Genomic DNA, 26,540 nt, shown 5'->3' with positions numbered 1-26,540 from the left:
AGTTCTAGGGGACTGATGACCTCAGATGTTAAGTCCCATAGTGCTCAGAGCCATTTGAACCATTTTGTGCGCCATAATAGGTGGTAGTTAGTAAGTGAAATTCGGAACAGTTACCATCTTAGCAGCACTCACAGTAACGGTTTCCGACAGTACGGAATGTTGGAGCACTGTTCTCAGCAGCGGAAGGGCGTCCAACAAGGTAATTCCACACAGGGAGAGGAACTAGCAGGAAGCAAATTCTTTTCAACGTTCCGTGCGGGTCGGACGGGATTACTTTCGCCTCAAGTCGGACGGTAAGGGCCGCCTACGAGATTGGACTAATAAGAGCGCGAGAGAGGTTTGGAGGGGGCAGGGGGGGGCGGGCAGCGGTAGGCAGCTTTTCGGCTTTCGCCGCTAACTGGCGCCATTACGTAATCCGGCCTCCACACTGGGGGCATTAGCGCACACAACAACGCCCCGCGCTGCGCACATTAGCCGGCCTTCTTGTAGCAATTACAGCCAGACCCCGGGGCCGAGAGTCGCGTCGCGCATTCAGGGTAATTTGCCAAGGGCCGCCGCACAGTGAATTAGCAGGGCATTAGTGCAATTTTAATCCTCTTGGGCGCGCTCGGCCAACTGCAAACAAGGCAGCTACAGCTCGGGACCGGGTGGCCTTCCAGGTCGGTAAGGGTCCGCCTGGGGAGACGGGGCGAAGCCGGACAATGGAGCCGGCGGCCAGCAGCTGGCGGTCACTGGCGCCAGCGCGGAGGCGGCGCTGCTGGTCGCTGTTGTCGAATTATCGCAAGCGTTCCATGCATGCGAAACCTGAGGCCTGAGGCAGAAAGCCTTACACCCTAGACGCGTGTGGTGCTACTGTAATCAAACGCTTATATACGAGCCCCGAAACTAACTTTTTTTGTACACTTATTCGGCTTTCGGAACGTGCCTACACAGCCGTCTCAACAGTTACGACGATACGAACATGAGGACAACAGCCAGTCCTCCAGCAGAGAAAATCTCCGACCCGTCCGAGAATCAATTCCTGGCCGCTTCGGTGACGTCACTTTCGGTACGCCATACGTCACGAATGCCCGGCTCCGTGCAAGGCCGCGGGAAATCTGTATGCCAATGAACAGCTACCCACTAAAGGTCATAATTTTGTCTTTTTCTATAGAGACCTTGCGTGCATTTAAACGTACAGTAAAGAGTTATGATAAACTCGTATGAGATAGTTACTCGCTCCCCTCCGGAGACGGCTGCCGGCACCCTTAAGATCTACAGTATCACGTGCTGTGACCTACGTGGCGCGGCCTGGCTTTCTTGTGGGCCTCGATCGGCTGATTAATCGCGGAGTACGTTTCCAAACGACTTCTGGAGTGCTGATCAAGAGCAAGAACATCTGCAGTATGCTGCAGTGCAATGTATGTCCAAACTGAAGTTTGACTGTGACTTATCAATTGGAAAACTGTTCTACGTGCGTCTGTCCGTCTCCATAGCTGAGTGGCCAGCTCGCCGGAATGGCAGGCGAGGGGCCCGGGTTCGATTCCCGGCAGGATGGGAGATTTTATCTGCTCGAGGAGTGGGCGTTGTGTTGTCTTCATAATTATTTCTTCCTTATCGAGACGCAAGACTCAACTAAAAAGATTTGCACCAGGCGACCAGTCTACCCAACAGCATTCTTAACTGAAACGGAATCTCGTATTTGAGACAGCATAATTCAATAGAATTTATTAAAACTAAACTCCGCCCGAACAGACCATGAAGGCCCAACGATACCGACGGCCGCCGTGTCTTCCTTAGCCCACAGGCGTCAATGGATGCGGCTATGGAGGGCCATGTGGTCGGCACACCGCTCTCCCGGCCGTACGTCAGTTTACGAGACTGCAGCCGGTACTTATCGATCAAGTAGCTCCCCAGTTTGCCAAACACGGGCCGAGTGCACCCCGCTTGCCAATAGCGCTCGGCAGATCGTTTGGTCACCCACCCAAGTGCTAACAAATATCTCTCCGCTATACAATTGATCAGGAATATAAATCCTTACGAAAATCGAGCGCACAACAACATCTAACTGTAATTTTAACTATTGAAACTTATAAAAGAGAGACTGCTGGAAGATTTTGTTCACTCTGCGGGAGGTCATGAAACGAGTAAGATCTGCCTATAGAAATATACCGCAGACGAGTTAGCACACATTACAGGCCGTACATTTTGTTGAGTTTTATCTAAATTTCGCTTCCGGGAGATCATATCTAATTTAGTGACTTTTAAACGATTTATTGGACAGTTAGTATGTAATCAGTGTCACGAACTGTGCTAAACTTGAATAACGCTCACTATGATAATTACGAACTGTATGACCTCCAATAGTTAATGTGGACATCATTTTTCGTGTGGATATGACTGCTACACTTCAAGGACAGCGATTCAAGAACTGTGTCCCTCCGCCTCGGTAGCTGCACGAACAGCGCGTCGGATTGCTAAACGAAGGCGCGAAGAGGATCGAGTACGATTACCAAATGGCTCTGAGCACTATACGACTTAACATCTATGGTCATCAGTCCCCTAGAACTTAGAACTACTTAAACCTAACTAACCTAAGGACACCACACAACACCCAGTCATCACGAGACAGAAAAAATCCCTGACCCCGCCGGGAATCGAACCCGCGAACCCGGGCGCGGGAAGCGAGAACGCTACCGCACGACCACGAGCTGCGGACCGTACGATTACCGGTCGAGTTGGAGAGCGTGTCCGCTTCAGGACTGGGTGTTGTGTTGTTGTCCTTACCTTCGTACCGACATTTATATTGAGATGGCTTAAGTGGCACGACTCGCAAACCAATAAATTAGAAGAAAAGAACGGCGTTAATCCTTCGTTTGTCACACGTGATCTTTTGTGTCACTCCAGTGTTAGTACTCTAACAGTCATCATCATAGTAGAGCATCAAGCGAGTGTAGTATGCGGCTAACCGCTTATCTGTGCGAAAATAATAAACGACTCTCGAGCTGGCCATAAACGGTAGTTCAATCAACGTCTAAGGCCAATTAAGGTATGTAACTTTAAATCCAGTGTGGGCCACACAGGTAAACAGGGCTACGCTACAAACAGCCAGGAGAGTGATTTGCTGTCCCACACACCCCTCCATACCGCATACTATGACGCCATAAACATAGGATCGCACAGTGGTCGGTCGGTGCCGACTGAGCACCTAGCACACACGGAAAAATACGTGGATACACGAGATAATGCTTCGCATGAATAAGCGAAACAGGTATGGTAGGCACTAATAATACAGTTGTAAAAAACCGATTTTTCCTATTTACGTGATGAGGTGTAATTGAAGTACCAACTGAGGAAAAATGCTGCAAGTATCTAACCTAATACATAAAAATGAGTTCTTCTTTGTGCTTCTTCTATGCGTTCCTATGCCATTTATCCTATTACAATGAATCTTTGGCACACGCCCAGGAAAGAGTATGTGGGGATACGAATCCCGCCAGCTCATAGGTATGGGAGTGAAAGGGGCACCACAGAGGAACTTAACTAAGGAATGTCTGAAGGAATGTCAATAAAATTTTGTATGTATTGACTCTTATTTGTGCCAAATTATTGTGGGATAATATAGCCTAACAACTCGTGGGCATGGGGATGAGAATACGTGACTTGCAAAAATATTCGATAATGACCAACATTCTGATCAAACCCATAGTTTCATGGGTCGCCAGACTTCTCGGAGACAGTCACGATCACGTTTCAGCTCTACAGCTTGAGGACGGGGGGGAGGAGGGGGGTCGGAGGGGTGCGTGGGAGGGGGTCTGCAAGCAAGTAACATGTCAAAATCTCTCCTGGAGGAATTTCTTCCAAAACTGACGCACCTATCACTTGTAATCTGCAAAAAAATTGATGTGACAGTAAGACACCCCTAGTATCATTATGGCAGAGGCATCATTTTTTTTGTGGTTTTAGGGCGCACAACTTCAACGATCATTAGCGCCCAGACTACGTTAGGAGTGCACCGCGAGTCACAACTTTAAAACAGCAACGAAACGGAAAACACGATAAAAGAGACTGACAGGCATAGGATTAAAAAAAAAGAAAACAGCATAATCAAATGTCCTTAGAGAGGGTTGTCAAATTGATAAAATGAAGAACGCGAGCAGCTGCTCGTGGGTCATCCGCTAAAATGGCTTCTAGAGTACATGGCAGGCCAAGATCAAGACGCAGTGTGTTAAAATCCGGACAGGACGTTAAAATGTGGCGGACCGTCAGCAATTGCCCACATGGGCAGAGCGGCGCCGGCGCAGCCGTCAGCAGATGGCGATGGCTGAACCGGCAGTGGCCAATTCGTAACCGGGCCAAAACTACCTCCTCCCGCCGAGAAGGGCGTGAGGAGGACGTCCAAGCCACGGGAAGAGGTTTCAAGGCCCGAAGCTTGTTGTCTGTAAGTGCAGCCCAATCGGTATGCCACAGCGATAAAATGCGCCGACAAATGACCCTGCTACAATCTGACGAAGGGACACAACAAGAAGCTGTCCGAGGCTGGAGGACCGCAGCCTTGGCCGCGGCATCTGCAGCTTCGTTCCCAGGGATACCGACATGGCCAGGAACCCACATAAAGCTAGCCGGAGAACCGACGTCCACCAGCTGCTGAAGAGAGCGTCGGATCCGGTGCACGAAAGGGTGAACCGGGTACGGATCACTGAGGTTCTGGATAGCGCTCAGGGAATCGGAGCAGATGACATATGCAGAATGCCGGTGGCGGCAGATGTAAAGAACAGCCTGGTAGTCTTAGAGCCATCTGTATAAATGAAGGTCATATTAATGAACTTCGAACGAAGTTCGACAAAACGGGAGTGGTAGACTGAACCGGAGCTAACCTCCTTCGGGAGCGAGCAGAGGTCAAGGTGGACGCGAACCTGAGCCTGGAGCCAAGGTGGCATGTGGCTCTCGTCCACTCGAAAGGTTGCAGGGAGTGAAAAATTAAGGTGTTGAAGGAGACGACGAAAGCGAACTCCAGGGGGTAGCAGGGCAGAGACATACAACCCGTATTGACGGTCGAGAGAGTCATCAAAAAAGGAACGATAAGACGGGTGGTCGGGCAGTGCCAGTAGCCGACAGGCATACCGACAAAGCAGTATATCGCGCCGGTAGGTGAGTGGCAACTCACCAGCGTCAGCATGAAGACTCTCGACGGGACTAGTATAAAACGCTCCGATCGCAAGTCGTAAACCCCGATGTTGTATGGAGTTGAGGCGGCGTAAGATGGATGGCCGTGCAGAGGAGTATACGAAGCTCCCATAATCCAGCTTGGAGCGGACGATCGACCGATATAGGCGAAGTAGGACGGTTCGATCCGCTCCCCACGACATACCACTGAGAACACGGAGGACATTTAGAGAACGGGTACAACGGGCAGCCAAATATGACATGTGGAGACCAACTAAGTTTCCTGTCAAATGTAAGACCTAAAAATTTTGTTGTCTCCACGAATGGGAGAGCAACGGGACCGAGTCGTAAGGACGGTGGGAGAAACTCTTTGTAGCGCCAGAAGTTAATACAGACCGTCTTCTCGGCAGAAAAACGGAAGCCATTGGCGACACTCCAGGAGTAAAGACGGTCAAGAGAACGCTGAAGACAGCGCTCCAGGAAACACGTACGCTGCGCGCTGCAATAGATGGTAAAATCGTCCACGAAAAGGGAGCCTGATACATCAGCTGGGAGGCAATCCATTATTGGATTGATCGCTATGGCGAAGAGAGCGACGCTCAAAACTGAGCCCTGTGGCACCCCATTCTCCTGGAGAAAGGTGTCTGACAGGACAGAACCCACACGTACCCTGAACTGTCGATCCATTAAAAAGGAACGAATAAAAAGAGGGAGGCGACCGCGAAGGCCCCATGTATGCATGGTGCGGAGAATGCCCGCCCTCCAACAGGTGTCGTAAGCCTTCTCCAAATCAAAGAACACAGCCGCGGTCGGGCGCTTCCGCAAGAAGTTATTCATAATGAAGGTCGACAAGGTAACCAGATGGTCAACAGCAGAGCGGCGCCTACGAAATCCACATTGTACATTGGTAAGTAGGCGTCGAGACTCGAGCAGCCAAACCAAACGAGAGTTAACCATTCGCTCCATCACTTTACAGACACAGCTGGTAAGCGAGATGGGTCGATAACTGGAAGGCAAGTGCTTGTCCTTCCCCGGCTTAGGAATCGGGACAGCAATAGACTCGCGCCAGCATGCGGAAACATGTCCCTCAATCCAGATGCGATTGTAAGTACGAAGAAGAAAACCTTTACCCGCAGCAGAGGCATCAGGATGAGAAGGGGTAATATAGCAGCGTAAATTAGAAACGCCAGGAGCAATTTCAATCAAATTTGGCATATACATGACTCTCTTTGCGTAGAAGTAGTGTGGGAGTATGACGCCTCCATTAGCGAGGGATGGAGGGGACGTTGTGAACGGGTAACATGTTTAAACTTCCGAAAACGTTCAGTCGGTATTATATTTCTTTGCTGTAAGTGATTTGGAGTACTTTATAAGTATGAAGCGCAATCTGTCTCATTTAAGCTGTTCAGTGCATCAATCAAATTGTGGAAATTGGGACTGCAGCGAGACAATTATTTTGCCGACGTATTTCGGGCCAAAGATTATGGCACACGGCCCAATACCGCCGACGCACCGAAAGTCTTTTCTGAAAACGCGTGGTGTAAAATAGCGGAGAATCAGACAGTTGCCAACGTCGGTCCTGTTTCTCCAGCAGACAATCAAATGGTTCAAATGGCTCTAAGCACTATGTGACTTAACATCTGAGGTCATCAGTCCCCTAGACTTAGAACTACTTAACGAAACTAACCTAAGGACATCACACACATCCATGCCCGATGCCGGATTCGAACCTGCGACCGTAGCGGTCGCGCGGTTCCAGACTGTAGCGCCTAGAACCGCTCGGCTACTCCGGACGGCCCAAAAGATCAGACACCATTGATGGCCTGCAGCTGTCTATAACGAAATTAGAATTATATTAATACCTTCAGCTGCTAACGGGTGGTGATATATATCAACAGGGACAGATGAAACTGTGTGCCCCGACCGGGACACGAACCCGGGATCTCCTACTTCCATGGCAGACGCTCTATCCAGCTGAGCCACGAAGGGCACAGATGACAGCGAGACTGCGGGGACTATCTCGCGCACGCCTCCCGCGAGACCCACATTCTCACCTTGTATGTCCACACACTACATTCGTAGTGTCCCACCCCAACACACTCATTACTCGTGGAAGACATTGTTTCCAAGTCCCGTAAGAGTTCGGGGAATATGTGTGCATCCGCACAGAAGGAGGAGGCCATGGCTGGTGTTGCCAGAACTATACATTTATATGGATATGGTGTCCCGGTCTGGGCATACATTTTCACCTGTCCCCGTTGGTATATATCAACGCCCGTTAGCAGCTGAAGGTATTAATATAATTCTAATTTCGGAAATCTATAGAGCTGATGTACATGTACAGTTGATTATAATATCTGAAAAACTGCATGGTTTATTCAAGAGAAGGAACTTCAGAAACTAAACATGTCAATAATACGTTGTTCCACCTTTGGTCCTTATGCAAGCAGTTATTCGGCTTGCCATGGATTGATCGACTTGGAGGCCCCCGCCCATAATGCTCGAAACTTTCTTAATTAGGGAGAGATCTAGAGACTCTACTTGCTAAGTTAGGTGCTTGGTAAACACGAAGACAAGCAGTAGAAACTCTTGCCGTGTGTGGGCGGACATTATCATGCTGGAATGTAAGCCCAGCATTGCAAAACAAGGCGTAGAATATCGTCGACGTACCACTGTACTGTAAGGGTGCCGCGCATGACAACCGAAGGGGTCCTGCCATGAAAAGAAACGGCACCCCAGACCATCAGTCCATTGAGCGAGGTGGCGCAATGGTTAGCACACTGGACTCGCATTCGGGAGGACAACGGTTCAACCTCGCGTCAGGCCATCCTGATTTAGGTTTTCCGTGATTTCCCTAAATCGCTCCAGGCAAATGCCGGGATGGTTCCTTTGAAAGGGCACTGCCGACTTCCTTCCCCATCATTTCCTAATCCTATGAGACCGATGACCTCGCTGTCTGGTCTCCTCCCTCAAAAAGGAACCAACTAAGACCATCAGTCCCAGTTTTCTTGCCATAATGTGGGCGACAGTCAGGTTGTTTGGAGTTTAATTGTCTTCAGTGATGAGTTCCGCTTCGAATTGAGCCCCGATGACCAATGAAGATGTGTCTGGAGACGCTTGGACTCCCACAGGACACCAACCTGACTGTCGCCCGGCCTGCTGCCCGACGACGTGAACTGATGGTCTGCGGTGCCATTTATTTCCACAGCATGACCCCTTTGGTTGTCATCCGCGGCATCCTTACAGCACAGCGGTAGGTCGACGATATTCTACTCCCCATTTTGTTGAAATGCATGGCAAGTCATCTTGGGCTTACATTTCAGTAATATAATGCCCGCCCGCTTACCCAAGAGTTTCTATTGCTTGGCCTCTTGCTTGCCAAACCATATCTTGGCCGTCAAGGTCTCCGGGTCTTTCCCCAGTTGAGACCGTTTGAGGTATTATGGGTAGAGCCCCTTAACCAGCTCGGGATTTTGAAGATCTAACGGGACAGCTGGATAGAATTTGAGACGATATCCCTCAGGAAGACATCCAACAACACCACCAATGCCAAGCCAAATACCTGCTTGCGGAAGGGCCAGAAGTGGGCCAACGCGTTATTTACTTGTCCAGTTTGTGAAACTCTTTCTCTTGATTATGTTCAAATGTGTGTGAATAATTTCTAAGGGACCAAACTGCTGAGGTCATCGGTCCCTAGTCTTACACACTGCTTAAACTAACTTATGCTAAGAACAACACACACACACACCCATGCCAGAGGGAGGACTAACCTCCGGCGGGAGGGGCCGCGCAGTCCGTGACATGGCGTCCTTAGACCGCTCGGCCACTCCGCGCGGCTCTCTTGAGTAAATCATCCTGATTTTATGAAATTATATTTGTTTTTTATGTACATCTGTCTCTATCTCTCTCTCTCTCCCCCCTATCTCTCTCTCTCTCTCCCCTATCTCTCTCTCTCTCTCCCCTATCTCTCTCTCTCCCTCCCCTATCTCTCTCTCTCTCTCTCCCCTATCTCTCTCCTATCTCTCTCTCCTATCTCTCTCTCTCTCTCTCTCTCTCTCTCTCTCTCTCTCTCTCTCTCTCTCTCTCTCTATCTATCTATCTTTCTTTTTCTCTCTCGGTGTATTATCTGAGTCACAACGGTCTTTCTGTCTGTCCTTTCGTTTGCTTTATTCGGGAACTATTTCCTGATAATTAGAGGACTTCTTCCATAGAGCTTCGAAGTTCTATTTCGACTCGTCTTTGTTCCTTGTCTTTCTTTTCTCGGAAGAAATACGTTTAAGTCTTCACATAACATACTTGTAGTTCCCAACAGTAATGATTAGGATTGCGTCTTCACTGACGAGCCCACAATTCGATCTCGAAATACGTGCAACAAAACCGCCGAATTACTGATGCGACGAGTTTCCACAAGCGATGAACATCAGGGTGCACTGATTATTTTGCAAAGCGCAACACCCGGTGGGCGGCGATCTCAATGTGGCAGTAATAAGGACGGCGGCACAGGCCGGATCGCCGGGATTGGATTGTTAAGGGTCGTTACTGATTTCATCTGTGCTAATGATGCAATTGTCATTCGAAAGAGCGCTCGTGAAATCTATTGTACGCAAATCGGTTCGCGTGGCGCAAGTGCCCCTATCACATTTTGCCCGGGGACACCATAACGCTTTATGAATGGAGGCGGGCAATTTTGCGCTAAAATTAACACGCCTCTTCACGCCTGAATGCTGTCCGCTATTATATGCGCCCGTGTGAATATAGATAGTCTCTTTCATTGGTCAATAGTGGCAATAGCATCACAATCGGTCGGCGAAAATTTTTTCCCTGCATCTATAGATTCGTGCGATATTTCATTGGTCACTGCCTACATTACTCGTTAATCTATGATTCTGCAACCAAATTAGCGAATGAAATTTACATTCGTGTTTAAATATGCATACATCCCTAGGTAACTGTTCAAACTGTAAATAACAGAGATTGCTAAAAGCACTGCTGGCGATGGAAAACAGTGGACAGATTATTCGACAACATTTGCGTATGTGGTTGTTAATCCTCAAGATAAAGGTGCCGCAGTGGAGATGAATATTGTGTCGTTTGAGGTCCCTCACATTTTTACGGCTAGCAGAGCCCCATGTCCTCAGACTAAGGGGAATAAGCAATGGATGGAATAGCTTACTTGGCCCAATGCAGCGTACTTCAGCGAAACGTCCACTCATTAGGAATCAAATATGGAGGGTAGGACTCACTTTGTGGATGAACATTGTCGTCCTCGGAGGAAACCCAGGTCCACATCCCTGTAGAATTTTATCCTTACAGACTACACACCTATTATAATGCCTTTGATGATTCATACAGTGATGTATATGCGCCTAAGATAATGTTGGCCCCAGACGAGAATAATGGCGCTGATGATGATGATGATGATGATGATTGGATTGTGGGGCGCTCTACTGCGTGGTCATCAGCGCCCGTAAGAAGACCCAATTTTTATTCAGTAATTTGTTACACAGTCCAAGCCACTGCCACAAATGATGATGAAATGATAAGGACAACACAAACGCCCAGTCGCTGGGCAGAGAAAATTCCCAACCCGGCTCGGTATCGAACCAGGGACCCCGTGATCCAGAGGTAGCAACGCTAGCCACTACACCATGAGCTGCGACGTCATATTGGTATCTTTCCATAATGTTGTCATGTACTGTGTCTATGGGTGTACGAGATCACTGACGATGCTATTTTGGTCGCTTTCTGTAATATTCTCAATGTTGTAAAGCATATGTGATTGTATCAGATGAACAAACGGCGAGACTCTTTCTCCTGCGTAAATCGAGACTCATATGTAAAAGCGTCACTTGCTGCTGGATCCGCATACACTGTCGAGCATTTTTTTTTTTTTTTTTTTTTTTTTTTTTTTTTTTTTTTTTTTTTTGTCATCAGTATACTGACTGATCTGATGCGGCCCGCCACGTATTCCTTTCCTGTGCTAACCTCTTCACCTCAGAGTAGCACTTGCAACCTACTTCCTCAATTATTTGCTTGACGTATTCCAATCTCTGTCTTCCTCTACAGTTTTTGCCCTCTACCGCTCCCTCTAGTACCATGGAAGTCATTCCCTCATGTCCTAGCAGATGTTCTATCATCCTGTCCCTTCTCCTTATCAGTGTTTTCCACATATTCCTTTCCTCTCCGATTCTGCGTAGAACCTCCTCATTCTTTACCTTATCAGTCCACCTAATTTTCAACATTCGTCTATAGCACCACATCTCAAATGCTTCGATTCTCTTCTGTTCCGGTTTTCCCACAGTCCATGTTTCACTACCATACAATGCTGTACTCCAGACGTACATCCTCAGAAATTTCTTCCTCAAATTCAGGCCGGTATTTGATATTAGTAGACTTCTCTTGGCCAGAAATGCCTTTTTTGCCATAGCGAGTCTGCTTTTGATGTCCTCCTTGCTCCGTCCGTCATTGGTTATTTTACTGCCTAGGTAGCAGAATTCCTTAACTTCATTGACTTCGTGACCATCAATCCTGATGTTAAGTTTCTCGCTGGTCTCATTTCTACTAGTTCTCATTACCTTCGTCTTTCTCCGATTTACTCTCAAACCGTACTGTGTACTCATTAGACTGTTCATTCCGTTCTGCAGATAATTTAATTCTTCTTCGCTTTCACTCAGGATAGCAACGTCATCAGCGAATCTTATCATTGATATCCTTTCATCTTATATTTTAATTCCACTCCTGAACCTTTCTTTTATTTCCATCATTGCTTCCTCGATGTACAGATTGAAGAGTAGGGGAGAAAGGCTACAGCCTTGTCTTACACCCTTCTCAATACGAGCACTTCGTTCTTGATCATCCACTCTTATTATTCCCTTTTGGTTGTTGTACATATTGTATATGACTCGTGTCTCCCTATAGCTTACCCCTATTTTTTTCAGAATCTCGAACAGCTTGCACCATTTTATATTGTCGAACGCTTTTTCCAGGTCGACAAATCCTATGAAAGCGTCTTGATTTTTCTTTAGCCTTGCTTCCATTATTAGCCGTAACGTCAGAATTGCCTCTCTCGTCCCTTTACTTTTCCTAAAGCCAAACTGATCGTCACCTAGCGCATTCTCAATTTTCTTTTCCATTCTTCTGTTTATTATTCTTGTAAGCAGCTTCGATGCATGAGCTGTCAAGCTGATTGTGCGATAATTCTCGCACTTGTCAGCTCTTGCCGTCTTCGGAATTGTGTGGATGATGCTTCTCCGAAAGTCAGATGGTATATCGCCAGACTCATACATTCTACACACCAACGTGAATAGTCGTTTTGTTGCCACTTCCCCCAATGATTTTAGAAATTCTGATGGAATGTTATCTAACCCTTCTACCTTATTTGACCGTAAGTCCTCCAAAGCTCTTTTAAATTCCGATGCTAATACTGGATCCCCTATCTCTTCTAAATCGACTCCTGTTCCTTCTTCTATCACATCAGGCAAATCTTCACCCTCATAGAGGCTTTCAATGTATTCTTTCCACCTATCTGCTCTTCCCTCTGCATTTAACAGTGGAATTCCCGTTGCACTCTTAATGTTACCACCGTTGCTTTTAATGTCACCAAAGGTTGTTTTGACTTTCCTGTATGCTGAGTCTGTCCTTCCGACAATCATATCTTTTTCGATGTCTTCACATTTTTCCTGCAGTCATTTCGTCTTAGCTTCCCTCCACTTCCTATTTATTTCATTCCTCAGTGACTTGTATTTCTGTATTCCTGATTTTCCCGGAACATTTTTGTACTTCCTCCTTTCATCAATCAAGTGAAGTATTTCTTCTGTTACCCATGGTTTCTTCGCAGGTACCTTCTTTGTACCTATGTTTTCCTTCCCAACCTCTGTGATGGCCCTTTTTAGAGATGTCCATTCCTCTTCAACTGTACTGCCTACTTCGCTATTCCTTATTGCTGTAGCTATAGCGTTAGAGAACTTCAAACGTATCTCGTCATTCCTTAGTACTTCCGTATTCCACTTCTTTGCGTATTGATTCTTCCTGACTAATGTCTTGAACTTCAGCCTACTCTTCATCACTACTATATTGTGATCTGAGTCTATATCTGCTCCTGGGTACGCCTTACAATCCAGTATCTGATTTCGGAATCTCTGTCTGACCATGATGTAATCTAATTGAAATCTTCTCGCATCTCCGGGCCTTTTCCAAGTATACCTCCTCCTCTTGTGATTCTTGAACAGGGTATTCGCTATTACTGGCTGAAACTTGTTACAGAACTCAGTCTTTCTCCTCTTTCATTCCTTGTCCCAAGCCCATATTCTCCTGTAACCTTTTCTTCTACTCCTTCGCCTACAACTGCATTCCAGTCGCCCATGACTATTAGATTTCCGTCGCCCTTTACATTCTGCATTACCCTTTCAATATCCTGATACACTTTCTCTATCTGTTCATCTTCAGCTTGCGACGTCGGCATGTATACCTGAACTATCGTTGTTGGTGTTGGTCTGCTGTCGATTCTGATTAGAACAACCCGGTCACTGAACTGTTCACAGTAACACACCCTCTGCCCTACCTTCCTATTCGTAACGAATCCTACACCTGTTATACCATTTTCTGCTGCTGTTGATATTACCCGATACTCATCTGACCAGAAATCCTTGTCTTCCTTCCATTTCACTTCACTGACCACTACTATATCTAGATTGAGCCTTTGCATTTCCCTTTTAAGATTTTCTAGTTTCCCTATCACGTTCAAGCTTCTGACATTCCACGCCCCGACTCGTAGAACGTTACCCTTTCGTTGATTATTCAATCTTTTTCTCATGGTAACCTCCCCCTTGGCAGTCCCCTCTCGGAGATCCGAATGGGGGACTATTCCGGAATCTTTTGCCAAGGGAGAGATAATCATGACAGTTCTTCAATTACAGGCCACATGTCCTGTGGATACACGTTACGTGTCTTTAAAGCAGTGGTTTCCATTGCCTTCTGCATCCTCATGTCGTTGATCATTGCTGATTCTTCCGCCTTTAGGGGCAATTTCCCACCCCTAGGACAAGAGAGTGCCCTGAACCTCTATCCGCTCCTCCGCCCTCTTTGACAAGGCCGTTGGCAGAACGAGGCTGACTTCTTATGCCGGAAGTCTTCGGCCGCCAATGCTGATTATCAAAATTTAGGCAGTGGCGGGGGATCGAACCCGGGACCGAAGACGTTTTGATTATACACACACACACACACACACACAAATATATATATATATATATATATATATATATATATATATATATATATATATATATATATATATATATATATATATAATCTCCAGAAGTCGAGGACACTCTCGGAAGGCTATGTATGTAACGTAGAAGTCGCTGCAAGATATGCAACTACGAAATGTTCAACATCTTCCGATACATGAGTAGGGACAAAGATTCCGCCGCTATATTTTAGCACGTGGACCCTTTTTCCAGATTTCCGCCGAATGTTTTCTCGTGCCTAAAATACCCTCCACAACCTTAAACGGGAGATTGTACCTTCGTATGGGGCAAAATATTAAAAAAAAATTTTTTTTGCTCATAAACATTCCTTGGAGTGTATTTTACTAGAGAAGTATGTTTTCTAAGGGCATTTTACCCATTAAAGGCTTTAAATATTCATTTACTTTAAGGTCAGCATATGTTTCCACGTTCCCCTTTTGCCTTCTGTCACCTTCTGGAACTTCAAAAACCTAATTTGCTGATTTCTGAAAATATTTCGTGCTCACACTTGGCTGCCCTGTTCGCGCACTACATTCACTTGTTCTTAAGATAGTATTTGTGGCTAAAGACGCATTGAATTTAGGTGTTTATGATGCAGTTCTTTATGTAATGATGGAAATATGGCGAGAGTTAGGCTGCTTCAAAAGTTAGGCATACAACCTGGGGAAAATATGGTGGTGACATGTTCGGAATTGGGTGCTGTCCTTGTGAAGGAAGCAGATTATGAAGTGACTTTGATAGCTAAGAAAGCAAGAATGCACTCAAAGAATGCTAAGAGAGCCAGAGAGGATGATGAAAATGCAGGTGACCCAGGATATCGTGCAGGGACGTTCTCATGATACTAACAAACTATGTTCATCTTTAAAACTAGATACCTGAGATTTTATTTTTTTTAATGATTAGATGCCTTTTTTCGGGAACTTACCATCATAGAGCAGTGAAATTTACACAACTTACAGGAACTGGGCTGAATATCAACGATGCAGAAGTACAGTTTAGCACTGTAGAAATTATGAATTAATAAAGCTGGAATATGTGTAAAAAATTTTACAACTTGCAAAAAATTCTCTAAAAAATAAATTATGCAAACGACTTATCTACAAAAATAGGTTAATGGAGAGAGACTCTTCCTCCATCAGTCATTAAAATTTTACAACATTATCGTGAACTCTTTACTAGATAAATGTACCTAAGATTAACAAATTTAACATCGTAAGTATGTAATGTACAATCCACCCTTCAATGAGGCCATGTGCCACTTCACTACCCCGTCTACATTGGACTACTTGCGATGTCTCCACAAGTATTTGAATGTCCGTGAAGTCTTCCAAATGTGCTCGCTGTGCCATTCAGCTTCTCTTGGTTTCTAATTCTGAATTCTAAACGCAAACAGTACCCCACTAGAACACAGAAGACCTCTGCAGACAAACTAAATGGTCTCGTACTGTCACATAATATATGTCACTTGTTTCTGTGTACGCAACTCCAGTTTACTCCAGACGTGTCGCCATCATATAAGGTTTACGGAAATCTCTAGTAAACCTAAAGGATATTTCTCTACGTAAGCAAATAAGACCTACTAAAGCATAAAAAATGACCTGCGTGGTCACTTCAGCTGTTGTTCACCATTTAAATTCTGCTTCTTTGTTAGCTACAGCCGCAACAGAAATTCGGGTTCACGCTAATGCAAAGACCGATGTGACAGAAGTTGTGACTGACATCCTCATGAGCAGACACTATCCCATTCTTATGTGTTAACTGCCAAGCGTCTGTGCAATCTCATGGGTCGACAGCATTTTGATTGTGATCTGGCCATTTCATGAACAACGATACCCGCGGTTGCCCTTTATGCTGCTCGAGACGCCCGAACGGTGATGGTACAGGGTTTCGTCAGTCATCCTTTCATGTTCGGAATTACCCGTAACGCAAACATTCCTCTAGAAACCCCCCCCCCCCCCCCCCCCCCCCCGCCACCGCCCACAGCTATCCGCACAACACCGATACATTTTCAGAGCCGGCCGCTGTGCCGAGCGATTCTAGGCGCTTGAGTCTGGAACCGCGTGACCGCTACTACGGTCGCAGGTTCGAATCCTGCCTCGGGCATGGATGTATGTGTGATGCCCTTAGGTTGGTTAGGTTTAAGTAGTTCTAAGTTCTAGGGGACTGATGACCTCAGATGAGCCACATTTTCAGTCACAAAGGAATTACAGACACTGGCTGCGACTGGGCATCAAATAATGAAGAAATACCTAGGAATTACAATTACGAACAACTTAAATTGGAAAGAACATATATAAAATGTTATGGGAAGGTAAACCGAAGACTACGTTTTATTGACAGAACACTTAGAAAATGCAACAGATCTACTAAAGAGACTGGCTACACTCCGCTTGTCCCTCCTGTTTTGGAGTACTGCTACGCGATCTGGGATCCTTATGAGATAGGATTAACGAAATACAAAGAAAGTTCGAAGAAGAGCAGCACTTTTTGTACTATCGAGAAACAGGGGAGACAGTGTCATTGGCATGGTATAGGATTTGGGGTGGACATCATTCAAACAAAGGCACAATCTTCTCACGAAATTTTAATCTCAAGTATTTTGTCTAGTATGAAATTACAGACCTCTGAAATATCAAGCAGGAACATTTTCCCACCGACTGGTGTATGTGACGGAATATGTAGAGCGCTCACCTGGACGCGCGCCTCGCTGAGGTCGAGCCGCATTGCGAGCTCCTCGCGGGTGAACACGTCCGGATACTGCGTCTTCTCGAAGGCACGCTCCAGCTGGTGCAGCTGGAACGTGGTGAACGTGGTCCTGGAGCGGCGCACCTTGCGGGGCTTGGCCTCCTCGGCGTCCGCCTCTGCCGCGTCCAGGTCTCCGGAAGTCGTCGAGCCGCTCTCCGCGCGGCCGCAGTCCGTCTCTGCAACACAAAGCGGGAGCGCTCAACGTCACATACAGTAGTAATCCGACGACTTCATACCCCGACCTCCAGAGGGCAAGAGGGTGCTTTCATCCCTGAGACCAGGGAACGGCCTCTGGCCTCCACAAGAGACCATATACAGGGTGGTTCTGAACTATACCTCAAAATAGCAAAGACAGGTATAGGGGATCTAAATACACTACTGGCCATTAAAAATGCTGCACAAAGAAGAAATGCATAGATCCTGAGAAATCAGTACCCAGAAAAACCACCTCTGGCCTTAATAACGGCCTTGATATGCCTGGACATTGACTCAGACTTGGATGGTGTGTACAGGTACAGCTACCCACCCACCTTCAACACGATAGCACAGTTCATCAAGAGTAGTGACTGGCGTATTGTGACGAGCCAGTTGCTCGGCCACCATTGACCAGACGTTTTCAATTGGTGAGAGATCTGGAGAACGTGCTGGCCAGGGCAGCAGTCGTACAATTTCTGTACCCAGAAAGGCCCGTACAGGACCTGCAACATACTGTCGTGCATTATAATGCTGAAATGTACGGTTTCGCAGGGATCGAATTAAGGGTAGAACCACGGGTCGTAACACATCTGAAGTGTGACGTCCACTGTTCAAAGTGCCGTCAGTGAGAACAAGAGGTGATCGTGACGTGTAACCAATGGTACCCCATACCATCACGCCGGGTGATACGCCAGTATGGCGATGACGAATACACGCTTCCAATGTGCGTTCACCGCGATGTCGCCAAACAAGGATGCAACTATCATGATGCTGTAAACAGAACCTGGATTCATCCGAAAACTGGCGTTTTGCCATTCGTGCACCCAGGTTCGTCGTTGAGTACACCATCGCAGCCGCTCCTGTCTGTGATGCAGCGTCAAGAATAACCGAGCCATGGTCTCCGAGCTGATAGTCCATGCTGCTGTGAACATCGTCGAACTGTTCGTGCAGATGGTTGTTGTCTTGCAAACGTCGCCAACTGTTGACTCAGGGATCGAGACGTGGCTGCACGATCCGTTACAGCCATGCGGATAAAATGCCTGTCACCTCGAGATTGCTAGTGATACGAGGCCGTTGGGATCCAGCACGACGTTCCGTATTACCCTCCTGAACCCATCGATTCCATATTCTGCTAACAGTCATTGGATCTCGACCAACGCGAGCAGCGGTGTCGCGATACGATAAACCGCAATCGGGATAGGCTACAATCCCATCTTTATCAAAGTCGGAAACGTGATGGTACGCATTTCTCCCCCTTACACGAGGCATCACAACAACGTTTCACCAGGCAACGCCGGTCAACTGCTGTTTGTGTATGAGAAATCGGTTGGAAACTTTCCTTATGTCAGCACGTTGTAGGTGTCGCCACCGGCGCCAACCTTGTTTGAATGCGCTGATAAGCTAGTCATTTCCGTATCACAGCAACATTCTTCCTGTCGGTTAAATTTTGCGTCTGTAGCACGTCACCTTCGTGGTGTAGCAATTTTAATGACCAGTAGTGTAATAGATTTCGTATAGGAATGTGTGTGCGCTAGTGAAATTACAGAGCTAGCGTGTACAGCAGCATGAATCACAGGGAACTGGAACGGTATGTAAAGAGAGGTGACATCAGAAATTTATTAATAGTTTACAAGAGGTGCTCGAAAGAGCGGCCACCAGCAGCGATACACGATTCACAGCGACGGCGCATGGATCGGCGTATATTAGAAAAGACGTCACGCATGTAGGTCACATGTCCAGCAGCAACAGATACGCGCGGACGACTAGGTCTTCAGATGAGACAGGACCCTCGTGCACTAGGCTTTTCGTACGACCCCACAAGGAAAAATCCAAGCAGGTTGAATCGGGAGAACGTGGTGGCCAGAGAACTGGACCGCCCCGTCCTATCCACTACTAGTAGTAGACAGGGTCCAGACGATTCCTAACGTTTCGACTGAAGTGGACTGGGACTCCATCGTGCTGGAACCACATTCGTCTGTGGACAGCTAGGGGAACATCGCCCACAAGTTCCGATAAGGCCTCCTATAGGAAGATTATGTATGTGTGGCCAGTTAAACGGCTAGGTAGGATGTACCGTTCTACTCAGTTACTGTGCACAATGCCTTCCCACACATTAATGGAAAACCTTTTTTGGTAGACGTGTGTATTGTGCTATGTGGATTACCATGATCCGGCAGGTGAGAACTGCAGATGACCTACATACCCAACAGCGTACAAGTAGCTTAATCAGTAAATAAAACATCTGCAGGGAATGTTTTATTGGCTGCAGTCTGCTGTAGATACCAACGAGCAAAGCTGAGACGTGGAAGACAAACGTCAGGGATCATTGCTTGGACAATCTGTAAATTGCTAGTATGCATTTCCTCTTCATGTGAAGTCCTCAAATTTTGATGGCTCACACCTAGGGCACGTTCTACAGCTATAGAGCTTCTCCAAGGATTATCCTCTACTGTCTTTAATATACTTTCTTCCATTGAATGAATTCTGTGATATCTTCCAATGCCAGTTCTATTCTGGCGTAATCACAATCGCCGGAACGAAAATGAGGAACTCAAGACCAGAGAAGGTGGCGAAACGACGTCGGCCAGTGGTGCGCTGATTAGGACCGCATCATGAAAGGAGCGACACCTGCAAGAAGTGAATGCAAGCGCCGCTCCTGACAGCCTCGGCCGGACTTTAGTGAGCCATATCCATTTCTGAAATTAAAATTTGTGGTAAGGTCTTATGGGACCAAACTGCTTCGGTCATCGGTCCCTAAGCTTACGCACTACTTAAGCTAACTGAAACTAACTTACGCTAAGGACAACACACGCACCCATGCCCGAGGAAGGACTCGCACCTCCGACGGGGGGAGCGGCTACCCCGCGCGGCCCATATCCATTGCTTGTTTGAACATTGTATATAGTAAGTATTCGGATTTATGTTGCACGGCGCCCATCGCTTGTGACACCTTTGTACATTAAAGTTAAGTATTGTCAATCTGCTTTACAGGAACAAAACTACTAATGTTATTTGCTTGAATTGTTGTATAGCATTCCGAGAACGCAGCATCCGTTAGGCACCCTATACGAGACGAGTGGGCAAGACCCAACGAGTTCCACGCCTGGAAACATAGAAAACGATCCACTCGTGCGTAACTCCCGATGAAGACGCTGGAATGTTCGGCGATCTGACTGATTCGCTCCCTATATATCCTTTGCGCAGATAATCCATTTCCTTGTGCAGCCGCATACATGAAACGCATGTCGTCCAGTTCTGCATTGGTGAAACGATGCATGCTGCTCGAGATCCGTGCGGGAAATTATGAATCCAGCTAGCGAACCGCTTTTATACTTCGCACTCATCAGCGCTGTCTACCGGATCAAGGCAGCATTACCGCACACACATTCCTATACGACATCTGCCTATTTCGGTCCCTTCTACCTGTAGTTGCATTTCTGATATACAATTTAGGACCGCGCTGTATAGGACCTAGTGAATGTAGTTGTCAGTAACTTATACTGGACTTAGCAAACTTGATTCACAGTGACCACTGGGTTTTTTTCTGCCGTGGAGAGGTTCTGGTGCCAAAACGGAAAACATCTGAGTAAATATACTACGAACGTGACAAGCGAGCCGCTGAGGTGATATGAAATCGAAAGGCTTCCATTAGGCTGAGAGCCTGGAAAAATTCATCTCTGCTGCGTGTTTACGGTAACTACTCACTGTACACTTTAAAACAGTAAGTGCATGAGGTTATCACGACGCACTCTGCGTCCTGTAATTAGATCATACTAGAGAGCTTCATTCAAAAACTTTCGAAGTTTCGAGATCGCTGGTCTCAGTTGTGCAACAGGGCTCTTGATTCCTTGTCAGACGTGTGAAGTTTATAGTATCTGAAGCGAAGTCATCCAGTGAAAGCTATGTGATAACAGGAGTGGCCAAGGAAGTGTTATTCCACCCGCTACTTTCAATCTATAGCAGCCGGCCGCTGTGGCCGAGCAGTTCTAGAGGCTTCGGTCCGGAACCGTGCTGCTGCTACGGCCACAGGTTCGAATCCTGCCTTGGGCATGGATGTGTGTCATGTCCTTAGGTTAGTTAGGTTTTAGTAGTTCTAAGTTCTAGGGGACTGATGACCTCAGATGTTAAGTCCCATAGTGCTTAGAGCCATTTGAACGATTTGAATCTTAATCTGTAGCAAACAATTTGAGCAGCCCTCTTAAATTTTCTTGCGGATGATGCCGTCGTTTCCTTTCTACTGAAGTCACCATATGATCAAAAGCAGTCGATAAGTGATTTAAACAACGTATCTACTTGATGGAAACGGTGCTATACTTAGGGACCACAATTACGAAAAACTTACATTAGAATCACGAAAAAGAAAATAATGTGGGGAAGGTGAAACATTTATTACATAAAATGTATCAAATTTATAAGGGACTGACGACAATGAAAATTTGTCCTGTATCAGGACCTGAACCTCGATTTCCCCATTTTACGCTAGCGGACATCTTATTAGCTTTGGCTATTCGTGCACGACTCACAGCCGGACACAAACTTCCACAGTTTTTTGATGTTGCTGAACAACTCATACAATGATTATTAAATGAACACATCACTATATCACTGTATCGTTATTTATTTAATTACGACCCTGGTGTAGACTTATGCCATTTGCAAGTGATTGAGTTCATGTCATTGACATATGTTGTAGGACATCAAACTCAAAATTGGCCATTAATTAAGAAAAATATTCGCTTTCCACGAAATGTCACATGTAAAATCATAATCTTGTAAAAAGATCAGTAAATAATAGATACTGATTTTACATCTGGCATTTCGTGGGAAATCATCTGACATTTCGTGCGAAGTTATTATCTTTTATTTACTGATCTTTTTACAAGATTATGATTTTGCATCTGATGTTTTGCGGGGAGCGAATATTTTTCTTAATTTATCGATAATATTGAGCTTGGAGTCACCTGAAAGTGCCGACACTTGGGTCATAATTAATTAAACAACAATGCAGTCAAATCGCACTGTGTTTATTTAAAAACTTCCACACGTTGTCGTTCCAGTGTCACAACCTGTACTCGTACTTCCACATTGTGTAATTCCCATATATGGGGAGGACTAATTTAACTGAAAATTCGCTGCTTCGTATCGGCAGATAAATATGACATTGCAGCGCCTGTGTTGATAAGAACGATGTAGTGCAGGAACTTCAGTATTGAACGATTTATTGGTAAAAACCTTAGAAGATTTCGTAAAGCTACTAAAGAGACTGCCTACACTAATTCGTCCGTTCTCTTCACGAGTACTATTGCGTGATATTGGATCCTTAACAGATGTGATTGACAGACGACATCAGAAAAGTTCAAAGAAAGACAGCTCGTTCTGTGTTACCGTAAAATACGGAGAAGAGTGTAACGGATATGACAAGCGAGCTGCGTTGGCAATATTGAAACAAAGTCGTTTTCCATTGCGACGATGCCTTTTGGTCCCGAACATGTAAAACTATTTTTTTACTCCCACCTACATAAGGTGAAATGACTATGCAATCATTAAGAGCATCTGAGTTGACAGAGAAAGAGTTAAGGGTACATTTTTCTCACGTGCTATTCGAAAGCAGAACAGTCGACAGATGGTCTGAAAGTGGTTCTGGGGAACCTCTGCCAAACACTTGAGTGTTTTTTGCGCAGTAATGATGTAGAGGTAGTTGGTTATGACAGACCACCACCTTCAACAGAGTAACTAATTTTAATACCGCTTATCGACATTTAATTCAGGCTAATTCGTAGACATACATTTAAAAAAATTGAAACAAAACGTTTATTCTATAACTTCAAGGACGCGAAATAGCTCAGGATACAAAAAGGGTAGCAGAACTAATGAGCTTCGATCCCTTATCCCGAGTTGCCGAGATGAGAAATAGATAGCCCAAGGTCTTCAGCGTGTGTAGTTCACATTATTACAATTCCCAGCATTGGAGAGACGGAGAAACGCTTTATGCTCTAACACTATGCAAATAGAAAAAATAATGATGCTAGAACTAAACGTAGAACGGTATTTAAGTTTTGTAACTGGAAATTAGATGAAATGTGAAATACAGAAGTGATGGGAGATGGGAGAAATATTTAAGAAATTCTTAATGACTTTTTATAATGCTAATTAAAAGTTATTCGTCGTATCTACAAGGAGACGACGATGTTCAGAGCTCTGAAGCTGCAGATATGTAGCATATCGAATCACATCGTCTGGAAATGTGTCAGAAACTAAAGCTGGAGTCTTCTTCAAAATAATGTTTTCCAAATAATGAGGGCTGATGACGATTACAAGACCATATTAACAGATAAAATATTGTCCGACGAACTACAGTAGTATCTGGCTGATAACGTCAGACTGTGACAAATAGGACAATACCGGCAACACGAGTCAACAAAGAACGAAACAAAAAGGTTGAAATGGGTCTAAACACCATGGGACTTAACTTCTGAGGTCTTCAGTCCCCTAGAACTCAGAACTGCTTAAATCTAACTAACCTAAGGACATCACACACACCCATTCCCGAGGCAGGATTCGAACCTGCGACCATTCATAGCTGTAAGAACACAATTGTACAAAAGGATGAGTTCATCGCTGAAACCACTTACATTAATGCGAGAATAAAATGTATTAAATTTATTGTCTCCCTAAAGATTAACTGCATTTAAAAAAAAATGCAATCACGTCTTGTGCAAGAGACGTAAACAGTGCAGTTTAGCATATTCCTCCAGTACGGAAATATTAACATACAACAAAAATCAGTGAATTGAATACGTGCTTATAAACAGATGGTATTATAGCTACCAACAGGAAAGAGAGAAGCTAGACCTACCGCATTTGACTGGGGAGATTACAAGTTAATACCCTGTAGCAGGAACTCTGAAGTATGTTTACCCAGTTAAGAAGTGGCAAGCCGATTGCAGCATTCCTAGACACCCACCTTCTCTGTTATTCAGTTCTATATTTAGCCTTCCGAAAGGACAGATGCATTATTTGTGGACTCCAAGACAGCGCTGCAATTTTCATTGGTAATTTCAACACCCTACGGCTCCAGAACAGCAAGCTCACTCTTGTAAAAGAAAGCTAGGTTAAGTTACTAAAGCACCTTTTGACGGCAACAAGTAACGAAAGCAGTTATCTGAATTGCTTCAAAGTGATAATTTTCTCTTAAGCGTCTCTCATTACAATGCGTTAGCTTTAATTTAACATTTTGAATGGTGAAATTCTTTTGAAATATATCTTTCGGGCTAACTTGGAACCTTACAGAACTACCACGGAGCAAAATTTCGCTATCGCCCTGAAAGAGAAAACTAAGCAGACAACAATTCAAACAAATATATAAGCTTTGTATTTTATTTTGATCCTTTCTTACTTATTGTGTCTGTAGCTACAGTCACTTGCTGTCCAACGATGCTCTTTGTTGACGAAAACTTCGTCGACGTCAATATAATATCAAAATTTCATGTTCAAATATGAAATTTGAAGTAGCGATGAAAAAATGCAGCTATAAACAATCGAAGTTACTGAGTCATGTGCAGTTTCTGCTGAATATAATGTCATCAGGAAGATATACAAGTAAATATTTAGTTCAATTTATTGTCAAAATGGGCAGGCAAATGACTATACGCAAATTCTTCGCAACCAGAACCGCATTCTTTCCGATGGATGACTTCGTCCACAGATTCTATCTCCGTATTTGGAGGGAACAGTTTTGAAACCGCTTGTTTCCGTAAGTCACACTACATGAAAGTTACTAGGTGGCCCGTGTTTCCACATCCAGTCCTTACCCCTATGAGCAGGCCGTCGTACCCTCTACGTTGTCCTCTTAACAGAAACTTCTTTCTTTTCGATCCAAATTGCTGGTAGTATCCACTTATGATACTTTTCCTGAGTATTAAATTTGTTTTTGTGCTGCGCTTTACACAATATAGTACACATTATGTTCCTGAGTGAGACTGAAGTTATCTTTTTGTGCAAAATTATCTTGTACTTCTGGCGTAGAATCAATATGTTAAAGGGCGTTAAACTGAAAGCGACCATATACTTAAGGAAGTCTTTATTGATTCTCAAATTATGGACAGGTTTACCAAAACTGCATTCTCGTACTGATCATATAAATCTTTACTATTTTCCCAGTATCACGCTTCATGTTTAATTCCAACGAATGAAAGATGTATTTTTCATATCCACGATAAGTCATACTTTTGTTAGTTATCTGGGAAAACACTATCCGTTGAGAACAAGCATATCGTTGGCGTCTCACAGATTTTAATACCGGAGCAATGCGGAAAAGGGTCTGTTAATTATTCACCCTCCGCCCGTTCCTCCAGCCAGCAACGTGGCCAATAGAGAAGATATTGCAACAGCAACAATCGAGGGAAGGCTTTTTACCTGCGTTAAGTCGGCATTCAAATTTCCACTTAATGAAGCAGCAATGCGCTCATCGCGAAAGCTCTAGGCTTTCTGTGCAGCGCGACCTGCATCATTGTGAAGGACAAAAGGGAGCTCGTTCCCCCTCCCTACACACACACACACACACACACACACACACACACACACACACACACTTTAGACTGAACGGCACGTTTTAATACACGACAAGAAAGCAGGTCAATAGCAGAGAACAGGAGGCAGCTTAACTTCTGCTCAGCAGTCCTTTTTCAGAAACAGAAGGGCGGGCAGGACGCACGCTCACCCACAATGGCACAGTTCTCTAACCTCCCTTCCTCCCCTCCCCCTCCCCGCCCCCCGCACACCCCTCACGCACCCTGCAATCCTCCTCTGCTCAACCAGATTAGTTCTCTCATTGCGTCCTCGGGCCACGACCTCCCACGTAGACGTCGCTGTATAATTACCGCCATATTAGCCCATTACGGTCGCATTACGTGGACATGCGCAGTGGCCGGCAGTTCTGGGAATGGAGTTCTGGGAATGGTTGACGCGAGGGGGTGGAGTGGGGGGGGGGGGGTTGTTGAGGGTAACGGTTAGAGGGTGACCACGCCTGGTGGCCGTATGCCGGACCAGATCGGCACCGAATTCGCAGCAGCGTAGCTCCCGTGGCGTTTATCCGTCATTAAACCAGAATGGGTGGGTGCAGCGCACAGCGCACCCCCCTCCCTACACCGGTAATTCAATAGCGGGCTGATCAGCCGATTGTGTGCGACAAAGTATCACGTTGTAGTGGAG

At 45.6% G+C, this 26,540-nt stretch overlaps 1 protein-coding gene across 1 annotated transcript in view; it reads right to left on the bottom strand.

Moving 5' to 3' along the window:
* Positions 1 to 26,540, bottom strand: part of LOC124798890 (retinal homeobox protein Rx2-like) — a 148,783-nt gene that overhangs the window by 47,060 nt on the left and 75,183 nt on the right. The window contains exons 4-5 of the mRNA XM_047262422.1: positions 18,261 to 18,292; positions 17,082 to 17,309 (exon numbers count right to left, since the gene is read on the bottom strand). Coding sequence (XP_047118378.1) covers positions 17,082 to 17,309; positions 18,261 to 18,292 — 260 coding nt within the window. The remainder of the gene's footprint in view (positions 1 to 17,081; positions 17,310 to 18,260; positions 18,293 to 26,540) is intronic.

This window comes from Schistocerca piceifrons, chromosome 5, assembly GCF_021461385.2.
Source record: "Schistocerca piceifrons isolate TAMUIC-IGC-003096 chromosome 5, iqSchPice1.1, whole genome shotgun sequence".
Taxonomy (NCBI): Eukaryota; Metazoa; Arthropoda; class Insecta; order Orthoptera; family Acrididae; genus Schistocerca; species Schistocerca piceifrons.
The sequence above is the reverse complement of the archived record's forward strand: the minus strand, read 5'-3'. Positions and strand labels throughout refer to the sequence as shown.